Source organism: Macaca mulatta, chromosome X, assembly GCF_049350105.2.
Source record: "Macaca mulatta isolate MMU2019108-1 chromosome X, T2T-MMU8v2.0, whole genome shotgun sequence".
In the NCBI taxonomy this organism is placed as follows: Eukaryota; Metazoa; Chordata; class Mammalia; order Primates; family Cercopithecidae; genus Macaca; species Macaca mulatta.
In genome coordinates, this window is record NC_133426.1 from 1086424 (window position 1) to 1103749 (window position 17326).

Here is a 17326-nt window from a genome sequence, read left to right on the forward strand (position 1 = left end):
ACAGGTGTCAGCCACCGCACCTGGCCTCTGTCTTTCTCTCCTTCTTTCTTTCCTTCTTTCCTTCCTTCTTTCCCTTCCTTCCTTCCTTCCTTCCTTCCTTCCTTCCTTCTTTCCCTTCCTCCCTCCCTCCCTTCCTTCTCCCCTCCCTCTTTCCTTCCCTCCCTCTCTCCCTCCCTTCTTCCTTCTTTCCTTCTTCCTCTCCTCCCTTCTCCTTCTCTCCTTTCCTCCTTCCTTCCTCTTTTTCTTCATTTTTTCCTCACCAGCATTTCTTCGTGTCCCAGTGCCCCACTCCCGGCTGGCCTCTTGGAGCCAGCTCCTTATGCCCACACACGCTCGTCTTCCCAAGCCCATCGCATCCCACCCATGGACTCCTTCATCCCATTGGACGTTCCCGGCCTCTTCAGGCTCAGAACTGTCACAGGAGTGTGACTCCTGCTCCCCGAGCCCATCCCCACCTCCCACCGTGGACCCCCTGCCCCAGTGGGTATGTCTCCTGGACATGGTAGCTGCCCCACCTCCACCTGGACCCAGTGTAGACAGGAGGAGACCCTGTCCCACCTCCACCTGGACCCAGTGTAGACGGGAGGAGACCCTGTCCCACCTCCACCTGGACCCAGTGTAGACAAAGAGGTGTCCGTACTCCACGTCCACCTGGACCCAGTGTAGACAAAGAGGTGTCCTACTTCACGTCCACCTGGACCCAGTGTAGACAGGAGACCCTGTCCCACCTCCACCTGGACCCAGTGTAGACAAACAGGTGTCCATACTCCACGTCCACCTGGACCCAGTGTAGATAGGAGGAGACCCTGCCCCATCTCCACCTGGACCCAGTGTAGACAGGAGGAGACCCTGCCCCACCTCCACCTGGACCCAGTGTAGACAGGACCTCTGGGGTTCAGGGGTGTATCCTGCACCCTCGTTCCAGAACGATTTAACCCGCCCGGTAACGTCACTGTACGCTGCAACACGACGCACTGCCTGGTACGGTGGAAACAGCCCAGGACCTATCAGAAGCTGTCGTACCTGGACTTTCAGTACCAGCTGGACGTCCACAGAAAGGTCGGTGAGAGATCCCCTGGGCCCGGGCATCAGGAGGGAGGCGCACGGGACACGCCCACAGAGGAGCCTGGGAATCCGGGGGATGTGGCCTGGGGGAAGGATGGGTGGATGGAAAGCGGTGACCCTGGGGTGAATGCACTTCGGGGAGCAGAGGAAGCGGTGAGGAGCCTGTGGCCTGTGAAGCAACCTTGAAGGAAGTTGCAGGAGGATGGACAAGGATGATCCTGCAACCATGGAACCAGAAAGTGGACCCGGAGGTGTGGAGGGTGATGCAACAAGCAAGGGAGAGCCTCTGCTCCATCTGCAGCTGGACGCAGTGTAGACAGAAGGAGACCCGACCCCACCCCCACCTACCCTCAGTGTAGACAGCAGGAGACCCTGCCCCACGTCCACCTCCATCCAGTGTAGACAAGAGGAGATCTTGTCCCTCAACCACCTGGACCCAGTGTAGACAGGAAGAGACCTGCCCCACGTCCACCTCCATCCAGTGTAGACAAGAGGAGATCTTGTCCCACAACCACCTGGACCCAGTGTAGACAGGAAGAGACCTGCCCCACGTCCACCTCCATCCAGTGTAGACAAGAGGAGATCTTGTCCCTCAACCACCTGGACCCAGTGTAGACAGGAAGGGACCTGCCCCACGTCCACCTCCACCCAGTGTAGACAAGAGGAGATCTTGTCCCTCAACCACCTGGACCCAGTGTAGACAGAAGGACACCTGCCCCACGTCCACCTCCACCCAGTGTAGACAAGAGGAGATCTTGTCCCTCAACCACCTGGACCCAGTGTAGACAGGAAGAGACCTGCCCCACGTCCACCTCCATCCAGTGTAGACAAGAGGAGATCTTGTCCCTCAACCACCTGGACCCAGTGTAGACAGGAAGAGACCTGCCCCACGTCCACCTCCACCCAGTGTAGACAAGAGGAGATCTTGTCCCTCAACCACCTGGTCCCAGTGTAGACAGGAAGAGACCTGCCCCACGTCCACCTCCATCCAGTGTAGACAAGAGGAGATCTTGTCCCTCAACCACCTGGACCCAGTGTAGACAGGAAGAGACCTGCCCCACGTCCACCTCCACCCAGTGTAGACAAGAGGAGATCTTGTCCCTCAACCACCTGGACCCAGTGTAGGCAGGAAGAGACCTGCCCCACGTCCACCTCCACCCAGTGTAGACAAGAGGAGATCTTGTCCCTCAACCACCTGGACCCAGTGTAGACAGGAAGAGACCTGCCCCACGTCCACCTCCATCCAGTGTAGACAAGAGGAGATCTTGTCCCTCAACCACCTGGACCCAGTGTAGGCAAGGAGAGCCTACTTCATGTCTACCTGGATGCAGTGTAGACAGAACACCCTGCCCCAAGGCCAGTGGGACCTTTGTGGATGGATTACAGGAGGATATCTGGCCAGGAAGAATTCTGTGTTTGCAGCTCCTCATCCTACCTGTCTTGTAGATTTGGGGTTTGTGGAGGGAGACCTGCCTGCCCCTCTGCAGGGACTCTTTTTCCATTCGGTGCCCACACCAAGGGAGACACTGTGTGAACCATGTAAAGTGTTTTAGAAATGGGAACAGTGAGCCTTGTATTGTGTTTTGTTTTGTTTCTAGAATATGCAGCCTGGCACTGAAAACCTACCGGTAAGTGAAACCACGGACCCTACGGACGACCCTCCGTGTAACCCTACAATCCCCTACTCACCACCCCTATTGTAACCCTACAGTCCCCTACTCACCACACCTAGTGTAACCCTACAGTCCCCTACTCACCACCCCTACTGTAACCCTACAGTCCCCTACTCACCACCCCTATTGTAACCCTACAGTCCCCTACTCACCACACCTAGTGTAACCCTACAGTCCCCTACTCACCACCCCTATTGTAACCCTACAGTCCCCTACTCACCACACCTAGTGTAACCCTACAGTCCCCTACTCACCACCCCTATTGTAACCCTATAGTCCCCTACTCACCACACCTAGTGTAACCCTACAGTCCCCTACTCACCACCCCTATTGTAACCCTATAGTCCCCTACTCACCACACCTAGTGTAACCCTACAGTCCCCTACTCACCACACCTACTGTAACCCTACAGTCCCCTACTCACCACACCTACTGTAACCCTACAGTCCCCTACTCACCACCCCTAGTGTAACCCTACAGTCCTCTATTCATGACCCCTACAGTCCCCTACTGATGACCTCCAGCGTAACCCTACAGTCCCCTACTCACCACACTTGGTGTAATCCTATAGTCCCCTACTCACGACCCCTGCAGTCCCCTACCTATGACCCCTGGCATAACCCTACAGTCCCCTACTCACCACCCTGGCGGAACCCTACAGTCCCCTACTCACGACCTGTACAGTCCCCTACCTACCACACCTAGCGTAACCGTACAGTCCCCTACCCATGACCTGTGGCGTAACCCTACAGTCCCCTACTCACAGCCCCTACAGTCCCCTACTTATGACCCCTGGCGTAACCCTACAGTTTCCTACTCACCACTCTGGCGGAACCGTACAGTCCCCTACTCATGACCCGTACAGTCCCGTACTTACCACACCTAGTGTAACCATACAGTCCCCTACCCATGACCTCTGGCGGAACCCTACAGTCCCCTACTCATGACCCCTAGTGTAACACTGTACAGTCCCCTGCCCATGACCCCCTGGCGTAACCCTACTGTCTCCTACTCATGATCCCTAGCATAACCCTACAGGACCCCCGGCGTAACCCTACGGTCTACCCATGACCTATGTCTGCCTGGACCCAGTGTAGACAGGAGAAGACCCCGCCCCACCTCCACCTAGACCCAGTGTAGACAAGAAGGAGAGCCTGCCCCACGTCTACCTGGATCCAGTGTAGACAGGAGAATACTCTGTCCCACATACGGTTGAACCACTCACAACCCTAGTGTCACCCTACAGTCCCCTATTCACGAACCCAGCGGGACCCTACAGTGTAGGTTTACGGGACTCTTACTGCCAGTGTTACCCAGGGGTGGACAGGATGGGGCGTGACCCTGAACCAGAGGAGAAGATCTCACATGCGTGAGGGCCCTCTCGAAGTTCTTACTGGGCGGGATCCGCTCTTGGCCTCAACCTTCATGTCCCAACGGTTGGAATATTAATGCTCAGCCCGTTCTACTGATTTTCCCATTTTATTCCTCTTTCTTCTGAGTGGGTTAAGAATATATTCCAGTGACTGTCTAAGGAGACTATGTCTCCCTCTAAAATGCTTTTAGACTGAGTTCTGTTGCTGGATATTTACCAAGTCTCCTGGCCACTCTGACCCTCAGTATCCTCCTCTGTCCAACGACTATGCTGGACTTGGGGATCTTAACATCCCTTGCTAAACTATCCGTCTGAAGGTCTGTTAAGTTCCTGAATCATTTATTCGTGTGTGTATTTAGTTTTGAGACGGAGTCTCGCTCTGTCTCCCAGGCTGGAGTGCAGTGGTGCAATCTTGGCTCACTGCAACCTCCACCTCCCAGGTTCAAGCGATTCTCCTGCCTCAGCTTCCCTAGTAGCTGGGACTACAGGCACCTGCCACCACACCTGGCCAACAATTTTTGCTTCAAAAAATAAAATTTTAGCCGGTCACGGTGGCTCATGCCTGTCATCCCAGCATCTTGGGAGGCTGAGGCGTGCAAATCACTTGAGGTCAGGAATTCAAGACCAGCCTGGCCAACGTGGAGAAATCCTGTCTCTACTAAAAATATAAAAATTACCCATGCCTGGTGGCAGGCGCCTGTAATCCCAGCTACACGGGAGGCTGAGGCAGGAGAATGGCTTGAACCCAGGAGGTGGAGGCAGGAGAATTGCTTGAACCCAGGAGGCGGAGGTTGTGGTGAGCCCAGATCATGCCAATGCACTCCAGCCTGGGTGACAGAGCGCGAGTCTGTCTAGAATAGAATAGAATAGAATAGAATAGAATAGAATAGAATAGAATAGACTGGACTAGAATAGACTAGACTAGACTAGACTAGACTAGACTAGACTAGAATAGACTAGAATAGACTAGAATAGAATAGAATAGACTAGAATAGACTAGAATAGAATAGACTAGAATAGACTAGAATAGAATAGAATAGAATAGAATAGAATAGAATAGAATAGACTGGACTGGACTGGACTAGACTAGACTAGACTGGACTAGACTAGAATAGACTAGACTAGACTAGAATAGAATAGAATAGAATAGAATAGAATAGAATAGAATAGACTAGAATAGAATAGACTGGACTGGACTGGACTGGACTAGACTAGACTAGAATAGACTAGAATAGAATAGACTAGACTAGACTAGACTAGAATAGAATAGAATAGAATAGAATAGAATAGAATAGATTAGATTAGACTAGACTAGACTAGAATAGACTAGAAAAATAAAATACCTACATCACCCAAATTTTCCTAAGTTGTCTGCCATCCAAATACTAATGAGGCTTGACTCTGGTTAGCTTCCAAGACTTGATCAGAGCAGGTGCATTCAAAATGGTAGGAAAAAAAAGAAAAAAAAGGAGAAAAAAATTTAAAAGAAGAATGAAAAAAGACAGCCTTTTCCTCCACGCGAAGACACCGATCTCTAACTTTCTTTCTTCCTCCCAAGATCAATGTTTCTGGTGATCTAGAAAATAGATACAACTTTCCAAGCTCTGAACCCAGAGCGAAACATGCTGTGAAGATCAGAGCTGCAGACGTCCGCATCCTGAACTGGAGTTCCTGGAGTGAAGCCGCTGAATTTGGTAAGCGCTGGGCGGAGGTAAGGGATGTCTGTGCCGTCTGCCAACACCTTGGAGCAGGCACAGAGGTCAGCGGCTCTGCCCTGGGTGCTGAGATTGAGTTAAGAACATCGCTTGGAATAGCGTCAGGCTCTGAGTTTATCGCTGAGGCTAGAAAGAAGGAGGGGATCTCGTGCTTGGTCCCGCAACATTGCTTTGCTGATGTTTTTTCAGGATGGATGAGCTACGCTCCCTTAATAACCAGAGAAGAGCCGGGCATGGTGGCTCACGCCTGTCATCCCAGCACTTTGGGAGGCCAAGGCAGGTGGATCACTGGAGGTCGGGAGTTTGAGACCAGCCTGGCCAACATGGTGAAACCCCGTCTCTACTAAAAATACAGAAACTCAGCCGGGCGCGGTGGCTCACACCTGTCATCCCAGCGCTTTGGGAGGCTGAGGCGGGCGGATCACCGGAGGTCAGGAATTTGAGACCAGCCTGACCAACATGGTGAAACCCCGTCTCTACTAAAAATACAAAAAATCAGCCAGATGGGCCGGGCGCTGTGGCTCACGCCTGTCATCCCAGCACTTTGGAAGGCCGAGGCAGGCGGATCACGAGGTCAGGAGTTCGAGACCAGCCTGGCCAACATGGTGAAACCCCGTCTCTACTAAAAATACAAAATTAGCCAGGTGTGGTGGCTCACACATGTAATCCCAGCACTTTGGGAGGCCGAGGAGGGAGAATTACTGGAGGTCAGGAGTTTGAGATCAGCCTGGCCAACATCGTGAAACCCCGTCTCTACTAAAAATACAAAATTAGCCAGGAGTGGTGGCAGGTGCCTGTAGTCCCAGCTACTCAGGAGGCTGAGGCAGGAGAATGGCGTGAACCCAGGAGACGGAGTTTGCAGTGAGCCGAGATTGCACCACTGCACTCCAGCCTGGGCGACAGAGCGAGACTCTGTCTCAAAAAAAAAAAAAAAAAAAAAAATTATATATATATATATATATATAAAGTGCAATTAATGAAGGCATGAATGATGGCTAGGGGGACTATGTGGGGTCCTTTGCTCTTTTTCTCATAAACTGTAGCTCCAAACGCTTCCAAACAGGAAATATTCTCTGTACAGCATGCACAGGAGCTTATTTAGTGTTTTTTTCTTTTTTTTGAGACGGAGTTTCACTCTTGTTGCCCAGGGTGGAGTGCAGTGGTGTCATCTCGGCTCACTGCAGGCTCCATCTCCCAGGTTCCAGCAATTCTCCTGCCTCAGCCTCCCGAGTAGCTGGGATTACAGACGTGCATCACGCTTGGCCAATTTTTGTATTTTTATTTTTATTTGTTTGTTGATTTTGAGATGGAGTTTCGCTCTGTCACCCAGGCTGGAGTGCAATGGCAGGATCTCAGTTCACTGCAGCCTCCATCTCCCGGGTTCAAGCGGTTCTCCTGCCTCAGCCTCCCGAGTAGCTGGGATTGCAAGCGTGTATCTCGCTTGGCTAATTTTCGTATTTTGATTTATTTATTTTGAGACGGAGTTTCTCTCTGTCGCCCAGGCTGGAATGAAATGGCGTGATCTCGGCTTACCGCAACCTCCGCCTCCTGGGTTCAAGCGATTCTCCTGCCTCACACTCCCGAGTGGATGGGATTACAGGCACCTGCCACCACGCCTGCCTAATTTTGTATTTTTTTTTTTAGTAGAGACGGGGTTTCACCCTGTTGGCCAGGCTGGTCTTGAACTCCTGGCCTCAAATGATCCGCCCGCCTCGGCCTCCCAAAGTGCTGGGATGACAGGCGTGAGCCACGGCACCTGGCCCAATTTTTGTATTTTTATTTTATTTTATTTTATTATTTTATTTTATTTTATTTTATTTTTTTTGAGACGGAGTCTCAAAAAAAGCCTGGCTCTGTCGCCCAGGCTGGAGTGCAGTGGCCGGATCTCAGCTCACTGCAAGCTCCGCCTCCCGGGTTCACGCCATTCTCCTGCCTCAGCCTCCCGAGTAGCTGGGACTACAGGCGCCCGCCACCTCGCCCGGCTAGTTTTTTGTATTTTTAGTAGAGACGGGGTTTCACCGTGTTAGCCAGGATGGTCTCGATCTCCTGACCTCGTGATCCGCCCGACTTGGCCTCCCAAAGTGCTGGGATGACAGGCGTGAGCCACGGCGCCCAGCCCAATTTTTGTATTTTTAGTAGAGACGGGGTTTCACCGTGTTGACCAGGCTGGTCTCGAACCCCTGACCTCAAGTGATCCGCCCACCTCGGCCTCCCAAAGTGCTGGGATGACAGATGTGAGCCACCTCGCCCGGCCCGTGGCAGTGAAGTTCTAACAGCTCACCACGAATTTCCCTGTGGGCAAAACATGACGCAGGCTCCTGGCCTTTCATCTCCAAGCCATCTTGTTTAGGAACCATAAAAAAGGTGGAGGCAGCTTTGCTCGACCCAGTTCTCAGCTTCACTGTTCCCTGTGGCTAAATGCATCTGGAGTCACGAAGAAATTTAATTTCCTTTCACACGTCCATCAGCCATTCACCGTGGACGCATACGTGTGTGTCTCTCTAGGCTCTGACGACCGAAATCCCAGCTCTGTGTACATTTACGTGCTCCTGATCCTGGGAACCCTTGTCTGTGTCCTTCTCTTCGGCTTCCTCTTTAAAAGGTAACGTGTGAAACCCCTGGGCATCCCCCAGGCAACCATGCCAGGTCGCGAGAAAAGCGCTTTCTCCAAAGTCGGTCTCTGTCTCTGAGAAAGAGAAACACAGCCTTGGCCGGGTGCGGTGTCTCACGCCTGTCATCCCAGCACTTTGGGAGGCCGAGGCGGGTGGATCACCTGAGGTCGGGAGTTCGAGACCAGCCTGACCAACACGGTGAAACCCCGTCTCTACTAAAAATACAAAAATTAGCCGGGCGTGGTGGCAGGTGCCTGTAATCCCAGCTACTCAGGAGGCTGAAGTAGGAGAATCGCTTGAACCCGGGAGGTGGAGGTTGCAGTGAGCTGAGATTGCTCCACTGCACTCTGGCCTGGGCAACAGAGCAAGACTCCATCTCAAAAAAAAAAGAAATCACCAAATGACAAACATCTTAAGGAACTAGGCCAGGCGTGGTGTCTCACGCCTGTCATCCCAGCACTTTGGGAGGCTGAGATGGGCGGATCACCTGAGGTCAGGAGTTTGAGACCAGCCTGGCCAACGTGGGGAAACCCCATCTGTACTGAAAATACAAAATTAGCCGGACGTGGTGGCACGTTCCTGTCGTCCCAGCTACTCAGGAGGCTGAAGTAGGAGAATCGCTTGAACCCGGGAGGTGGAGGTTGCAGTGAGCTGAGATTGCACCACTGCACTCCAGCCTGGGCAACAGAGCAAGACTCCATCTCAAAAAAAAAAAGAAATCACCAAATGACAAACATCTTAAGAAACTAGGCCAGGTGTGGTGTCTCACGCCTGTCATCGCAGCACTTTTGGAGGCTAAGGCAGGCGGATCACCTGAGGTCAGGAGTTTGAGACCAGCCTGACCAACATGGGGAAACCCCATCTCTACTAAAAATACAAAATTAGCCGGGCGTGGTGGCAGGTGCCTGTCATCCCAGCTACTCAGGAGGCTGAAGTAGGAGAATCACTTGAGCCCAGGAGGTGGAGGTTGCAGTGAGCTGAGATCGCACCACTGCACTCCAGCCTGGGCGACAGAGCGAGACTCCATCTCAAAACAAACACACACAGAGTAACCCACCTCCAACCCAGAAGCTCTTCAAGGCTGGTGGGATCAAGGCAGGCGTTTCCCCTCTGGAGCTCAGCCCTTCAACACCAGGGACCTCAGAGTCCGTGAAGCTGCCCACAGCTGACTCTGCCTGTTCCATTCCCATCCCTGTGCCCGAGGGGCTGGGGAAGATTCTAGAAAGATTCCCTATGAGCATCACTGTGTATTCTTTTTTTTTTTTTTTGAGACGGAGTCTTGCTCTGTAGCCCGGGCTGGAGTGCAGTGGCCGGATCTCAGCTCACTGCAAGCTCCGCCTCCCGGGTTCACGCCATTCTCCTGCCTCAGCCTCCGGAGTAGCTGGGACCACAGGCGCCCGCCGCCTCGCCCGGCTAGTTTTTTTTTTTTTGTATTTTCAGTAGAGACGGGGTTTCACCGTGTTAGCCAGGATGGTCTCGATCTCCTGACCTCGTGATCCGCCCGTCTCGGCCTCCCAAAGTGCTGGGATTACAGGCTTGAGCCACCGCGCCCGGCCAACACTGTGTATTCTTGTAGGATCTCCTGTTTCCTCAGTTCCGTTTGTTTGTTTGTTGGTTTGTTTGTTTGTTTGTTTGAGGCAGAGTCTTGCTCTGTCGCCCAGGCTGGAGTGCAGTGACGTGATCTCGGCTCACTGCAACCTCCACCTCCCGGGTTCAAGCGATTCTCCTGCCTCAGCCTCCCGAGTAGCTGGGATGACAGGTGTGCGCCACGATACTCAGCTAATTTTTGTATTTGGAATAGAGATGGGGTTTCACCAGGTTGGCCAGGCTGGTCTCGAACTCCGGACATCAAGTGATCCGCCCGCCTTGGCCTCCCGAAGTGCTGGGATCACAGGCGTGAGCCACCGCTTTCTCTTCTTTTCTTTTCTTTTCTTTTCTTTGTTTTTCTCTCTCTTTCTTTTCTTTCCTTCTTCCCTTCTTTCCTTCCTTCCTTCCTTCCTTTCTCTCTCTCTCTCTTTCTCTTTCTTTCTTTCTTTCTTTCTTTCTTTCTTTCTTCTTTCTTTTCTTTTCTTTTCTTTCTTTTTCTTGAGATGGAGTCTCGCTCTGTCACCAGGCTGGAGGGCAGTGGTACAACCTTGGCTCACTGCAACCTCCACCTCCTGGGTTCAAGCGATTCTCCTGCCTCAGCCTCCCGAGTAGCTGGGACCACAGGTGTGCACCACAATACTCGGCTAATTTTTGTATTTTTAGTAGAGATGGGGTTTCAGCATGTTGGCCAGGCTGGTCTCAAACTCTTGACCTCAAGTGATCCACCCGCCTCAGCCCCCCAAAGTGCTGGGATTACAGGCGTGAGCCACCGCGCCCGGCCTGGTTCCTTAAGATTGTTAAGATTGTTGTCATTTGGTGATTCTTTTTTTTTTTTTTTTTTTTTTTTTTGAGACGGAGTCTTGCTCTGTCGCCCAGGCTGGAGTGCAGTGGTGCAATCTCGGCTCACTGCAACCTCCACCTCCCGGGTTCAAGCAATTCTCCTGCCTCAGCCTCCTGAGTAGCTGGGGTTTGCAGGTGTGCACCACCATGCCCGGCTAATTTTTCTATTTTTAGTAGAAACGGGGTTTCACCATTTGGCCAGGATGGTCTCAAACGCTTGACCTCAAGTGATCCACCTGCCTCAGCCTCCCAAAGTGCTGGGATGACAGGCGTGAGCCACCACACCTGGCCTAGTTCCTTAAGATTTTCATCATTTGGTGATTCTTTCTTTTTTTAATTTTTTTTCTTGAGACGGAGTCTCACTCTGTTGCCCAGGCTGGAGTGCAGTGGTGTGATCTCGGCTCACTGCAGCCTCCGCCTCCCGGGTTCACGCCATTCTCCTGCCTCAGCCTCCTGAGTAGGTGGGATTACAGGTGTGCAGCATGATAACCAGCTAATTTTTGTATTTTTAGTAGAGACGGGATTTCAGCATGTTCGTCAGGCTGGTCTCGAACTCTTGACCTCAAGTGATCCACCCGCCTCAGCCCCCCAAAGTGCTGGGATGACAGGCGTGAGCCGCCGCGCCTGGCCTAGTTCCTTAAGATTTTCATCATCTGGTGATTCTTAGTGAAGTTGTTCTGCGTAGTTGAGCGCAGATGCCCCGCGCGCAGCATCCCTCGGCACACGGCGTCGATGCAAGGAACTCTGGTACCCTGGCGTTGTCTCCACACTTTCTCTCTGTGTCTCAGGTTCTTTAGGATACAGAGACTGTTCCCGCCAGTCCCACAGATCAAAGACAAACTGAATGATAACCATGAAGTGGAAGATGAGGTAGGTAGAGGGCGGGCGGAACGGTGACCTGGGAGGGAAAGCGGGGAACGGAGAGTGTGGGACACGGCCTCTGAGTGTTGACTGTCTTGCTTCTCCACCAGCTTCGCCACGGGTGTGGTTGGAATCTGTATCCCGCTCCTGGGACTTCTCCCAGGTTGAGATCAGGGTCTCTCCCGGGTTGGAGTCAGGGTCCTCTCTGTGAGCTCCATCAGGAGAAATTGAGTCAGGCTGGTGGTCCAAACAAGGAAGAGAAGATGGTAGTGATGAGCCGGGCGCAGTGGCTCAGGCCTGTCATCCCAGCACTTGGGGAGGTTGAGGCAGGTGGATCACGTGAGGCCGGAAGTTCGAGACCAGCCTGGCCAACATGGTGAAACCGTGTCTCTGCTAAAAATACAAAAAGTAGCCGGGCACGGTGGTGCACGCCTGTAATCCCAGCTACTCGGGAGACTGAGGCAGGAGAATGACTCGAACCCAGGAGGCAGGGGTTGCGGTGAGCCGAGATCGCACCACCGCACTCCAGCCTGGGTGACAGAGGGAGACTCCGTCTCAAAAGAAAAAAGAAGGTAGAGAGGAGAGGCAGAAATAAAGAGACAAGAGAGGCAGAGAAAGAGGGAGACACACAGAGAGAGAAACAGAGAGAGGGAGGGAGAAAAGGGAGAAGGAAAGAGAGAGAGAGACAGAGAGGAACACAGAGATATACGAAGAGAAAAAGACCATCAGCGAGACAGAGATGGAGAAACAAAGACAGACAAACATAAAGAACAGGCAGGGGCCAGGCACGGTGGCTCGCACCTGTCATCCCAGCACTCTGGGAGGCCGAGGCGGGAGGATCACTTGAGGTCGGGAGTTCGAGACCAGCCTGGCCAACATGGAGAAACCTCATCTCTACTAAAATTACAAAAACTAGCCGGGTGTGGTGGCGCACGCCTGTCATCCCAGCTACTCGGGAGGCTGAGGCAGGAGAATCACTTGAACCCGGGAGGCGGAGCTTGCAGTGAGCCGAGATCGCGCCATTACAGTCCAACCTGGGCGACAAGAGCGAAACTTTATATCAAGAAACAAACAAACAAACAAACAAAAACAAACAAACAAAAAAAACATCACCAACCCCAGCAGGGAGAGGAGAGAGACAAAGACAGAGAGACAGAGAGAGAGGGAGACGGACAGATAGAGACAGGGACAAAGAGAAAAAGAAACAGAGAGAGAGACATAGGTGGACTCGGAGAGCGGAGAGAGAGCGAGAGACACACACAAAGAGAGACCAAGGGATGGAAGACAGAGAAATGATACCTGGTCTCAGCGAGAGCCCGGAGAGGGTGAACAAGGGCAAGGAACTGCGTGACGTGCACCCCGAAACCCCATGAACGGTCCTCTCCCACCCGCCTCTGTCTGCCTCAGGGACTGCGTCTCATGTTGCGGTAAAAGCCGGCAGGCTGGAAAGTCAGGCCAGAGCTGATGCTGCATTCCAGGGGCAGAACCTTCCAGCATTCTCAGAGTAGGAGATGTCATTTTAAAAAAGGAAGTAAAACTCTTGTCCAGGGAACCCCAGCTTTGATCCTTTAGACCTTGGACGAGTTAGATGAGGCCCACCCTGCTCGTTTAGACCTTCGACTGATTAGATGAGGCCCACCTATATACCTTCGACTGATTAGATGAGGCCCACTTATATACCTTCGACTGATTAGATGAGGCCCGCCCTTCCCCCAATATACCTTCAGCTGATTAGATGAGGCCCACCCTTCCGTTTTAGGCCTTTGACTGATTAGATGAGGTACACCCTTCCCCTTTAGACCTTCAACTGATTAGATGATGCCTACCCTTCTCCTTTAGACCTTCAGCTTATTAATTAGATGAGGCCCACCCTTCCTCTTTAGACTTTCGACTGCGTAGATGAGGCCCACCCTTCCCCCTTTAGACCTTCAACTGATTAGATGAGGCCCACCCTTCCATTTTTAGACCTTCAACTGATTAGATGCCGCCCGCCCTTCCCTTTTTTAGGCCTTCGACTGATTAGATGAGGTCCGCCCTTCCCCTTTTAGACCTTCAACTGATGAGATGAGGCCCACCTGTCCCCTTTAGACCTTCAACTGATTAGATGATGCCTACCCTTCTCCTTTAGACCTTCAGCTTATTAATTAGATGAGGCCCACCCTTCCTCTTTAGACTTTCGACTGCGTAGATGAGGCCCACCCTTCCCCCTTTAGACCTTCAACTGATTAGATGAGGCCCACCCTTCCATTTTAGACCTTCAACTGATTAGATGCCGCCCGCCCTTCCCTTTTTTAGGCCTTCGACTGATTAGATGAGGTCCGCCCTTCCCCTTTTAGACCTTCAACTGATTAGATGAGGCCCACTCTTCCCCTTAAAACCTTCAACTGATTAGATGAGGCCCACCCTCCCCTTTAGACCTTTGATGAGGCCCACCCTTCTCTCTTTAGACCTTTGACTGGTTAGACCATGCCCCCCTTCCCCTTTAGGCCTTCAACTGATTAGATGAGGCCCACCCTTCCCTTTTAGACCTTCAACTGATTAGATGAGGCCCACCCTTCCCCTTTAGACCTTTGATTAGATGAGGCCCACCCTTCTCTCTTTAGACCTTTGACTGATTAGACCATGCCCCCTCTTTGCCTTTAGGCCTTCAACTGATTAGATGAGGCCCACCTGTCCCCCTTTAGACCTTCGACTGATTACATGAGACCCACCCTTCCCCCCTTTTAGCCCTTCATCTGATTACATGAGGCCCACCCTTCCCCCTTTAAACCTTCAACTGACTAGATGAGGCCCACCCTTCCCCCTTTAGACCTTCAGCTGATTACACGAGACCCACCCTTCCCCCTTTAGACCTTCAACTGATTAGATGAGGCCCACCCTCCCCCTTTAGACCTTTGATTAGATGAGGCCCACCCTTCTCTCTATAGACCTTTGACTGATTAGACCATGCCCACCCTTCCCCTTTAGGCCTTCAACTGATTAGATGAGACCCGCCCTTCCCTTTTTAGACCTTCAATTGATTAGATGAGGCCCACCCTTCCCCTTTAGACCCTCGACTGATTAGATGAGGCCTACCCTTCTCATTTAGACCTTCAGCTTATTAATTAGATGAGGCCCGCCCTTCCCCTTTAGACTTTCGACTTATTAGATGAGGCCCACCCTTCACCCTTTAAACCTTCAACTGATTAGATGAAGCCCACTCTTCCCCCTTTAGACCTTCAACTGATTAAATGAGGCCCACCCCTCCCGTTTAGACCTTCAACTGATTAATTGAGGCCCACCCTGCCCCTTTAGACCTTCAACTGATTAGACCATGCCCACCCTTCCCCTTTAGACCTTTCACTAATTAGATGAGGCCCACCCTTCTCCTTTAGACCTTCAGCTTATTAATTAGATAAGGCCCACCCTTCCCCCTTTAGACCTTCGACTGATTAGATGAGGCCCACCCACATTCTCTAGTCCAATCTTTTTTCCTGGGAATCAGCTGACTGTGAACTTCACATCTACAAAGCACCTTCGTCGCAGCCCCTGAGTCAGGGTTTGATTCAATAACTGGGGACTGTAGCCTAGTCCCCGAGTCACAGGGACATGTCATTGGTGCCGGGTATCCGAGACAGAGACCAAGAGATGAAAGAGAAACAGGGAGACTGAACCCAACAGAGGCAGACACACAGGAAGACGGAAATAGAGAGAGACTCAGAGATGGGGGTGGAAGATGGTGAGAGGGGGAGGAAAGAGAGACAGAGAGGGAGACAGAGAAAAGAGGCAAAGAGACAGACTCAACAGCAAGACTCCAGGAAGGGTGACTAAGGGTGAGGGACCTGTGTGACCCACATCCGAAGAGCCCAGGGGTGTCCCTCTCCAACCTACCTCTCTCCACCTCAGGGGCTGTGTCTTCCTCCCATGGGGAACTCCAGATCAAGCCCAGGGCTGCCCCCAGCGCCCTCTTTCCTGCCATATGGGTAACACCCTTCCAGTTGCCACTTGCACACCCCCGTCCTAGACCCAGCCATCTGCCATTCCGTTACCTTCCACCCCCACGCCAGCCTCCTCCCCAGCCCCCACTTTCCACTGACCCCCCAGGGGTCCCCCACATCGAGGTGCCAGGATAACAGCTTCAGGCTTCAACCTTCCCTTCTCCGAGCTCCATCGGCCCCAGAGCCTTAGCACCTGCTGCACCCTGCCCAGGTCTCACGCTCACAAGCTCTTCCGAAGGCCACCCTGTTCATTGTCAACTATGAGGCTGCACGGGTGGGTCTGTCTCAGATCTTTATCCCAGGAAAAACCCCTGGCCGGGCACAGTGGCTCACGCCTATCATCCCAGCACTTTGGGAGGCCGAGGCGAGTGGATCACCACGAGGTCGGGAGTTCGAGACCAGCCTGGCCAACATGATGAAAGCCCATCTGTACTAAAAATACAAAAATTAGCCGGGCGTGGCGGTGCACGCCTATAATCCTCAGGAGGCTGAGGCAGGAGAATGGCTTGAACTCGGGAGGCGGAGGTTGCAGTGAGCTGAGGTCGTGCCACTGCCCTCCAGCCTGGGCGTCAGAGCGAGACTCCGTCTCGAGGGGGGAAGATAAAAATAAACACTGCCTTCCGAGTCCCAGGCTCAGCTGTGAAGATCTGACAGCCTGAATCCTCCTTCTTTTTCTCAGATTATCTGGGAGGAATTCATGCCAGAGGAAGGTAAAGGTTACCGCGAAGAGGTGTTGACCGTGAAGGAAATTACCTGAGGCCTGGAGGGTGTAGGAATGGCGTGGACATCTCCGCCTCCGAGACACTGGGGAACTGTTTTCTTGTTGATGATGCCGTGAGCCTTTATATCATTTTCTACGTTTTTATTTAAAGACATGATGTTTGGGTCCAGGCACAGTAGCTCACACCTGTCATCCCGGCACTTTGGGAGGCCGAGGCGGGTGGATCACCTGAGGCCAGGAGTTCCAGACCAGCCTGGCCAACATGGTGAAACCCCATCTCAACTAAAAATGCAGAAATTTACCCAGCCGTGGTGGCGTACACCTGTCATCCCACCGACGTGGGAGGCTGAGGCAGGAGAATCCCTTAAACCTGGGAGGCGGAGGTTGCAGTGAGCCGAGATCACGCCATTGCACACCAACCTGGGTGACAGAGCAAGATTGCATCTCAAAATAATAATAATAATAAATAATAAAAACGTGATATTTGGCTGGGCGCCGTGGCTCATGCCTGTATTTCTAACACTTTGGGAGGCCAAAGTAGGAGGATTTCTTGAGACAGGAGTTTAAGACCTGGGCAACAGAGCGAGACCCCATCTCTACAAAAAAAATGCAAAAGTTAGCTGGGCATGGTGGCTTGTGCCTGTAGTCCCAGCTATCTGGGAGGCTGAGGTGGGGGGATCACTAGAGTTCAAGGTAACATTAAGCTGTGATTGTACCACTGCAGTCCAGCCTGGTGACAAAGTAAGACCCCATCTCTCTTTCTCAAAAAAAGTGATATTTAGCAAAGATGCTTAGACTCTAAGAAGCTTGTGCATCTCCTTCCAACCCAACCACTGAGGCGCTGTCTAGCCTCCTCCTTAAATCACTGACCGGGAGAGCTGAGATTGCACCATTGCACTCCAG

At 52.3% G+C, this 17326-nt stretch overlaps 1 protein-coding gene across 5 annotated transcripts in view; it reads left to right on the forward strand.

Moving 5' to 3' along the window:
* LOC106995137 (granulocyte-macrophage colony-stimulating factor receptor subunit alpha) overlaps positions 1-16917 on the forward strand; it is an 81758-nt gene extending 64841 nt beyond the window's left edge. For 4 of the 5 annotated variants that reach the window (XM_077988160.1, XM_077988158.1, XM_077988159.1 and 1 more), the window contains 6 exons: positions 926-1059; positions 2664-2693; positions 5669-5804; positions 8331-8427; positions 11653-11734; positions 16382-16917. In XM_077988160.1, coding sequence (XP_077844286.1) covers positions 926-1059; positions 2664-2693; positions 5669-5804; positions 8331-8427; positions 11653-11734; positions 16382-16459 — 557 coding nt within the window. In that variant the 3' untranslated portion in view covers positions 16460-16917. The remainder of the gene's footprint in view (positions 1-925; positions 1060-2663; positions 2694-5668; positions 5805-8330; positions 8428-11652; positions 11735-16381) is intronic. The other variant, XM_077988161.1, reaches the window with a different exon arrangement.
* The last annotated feature ends 409 nt before the right edge of the window (positions 16918-17326 follow it).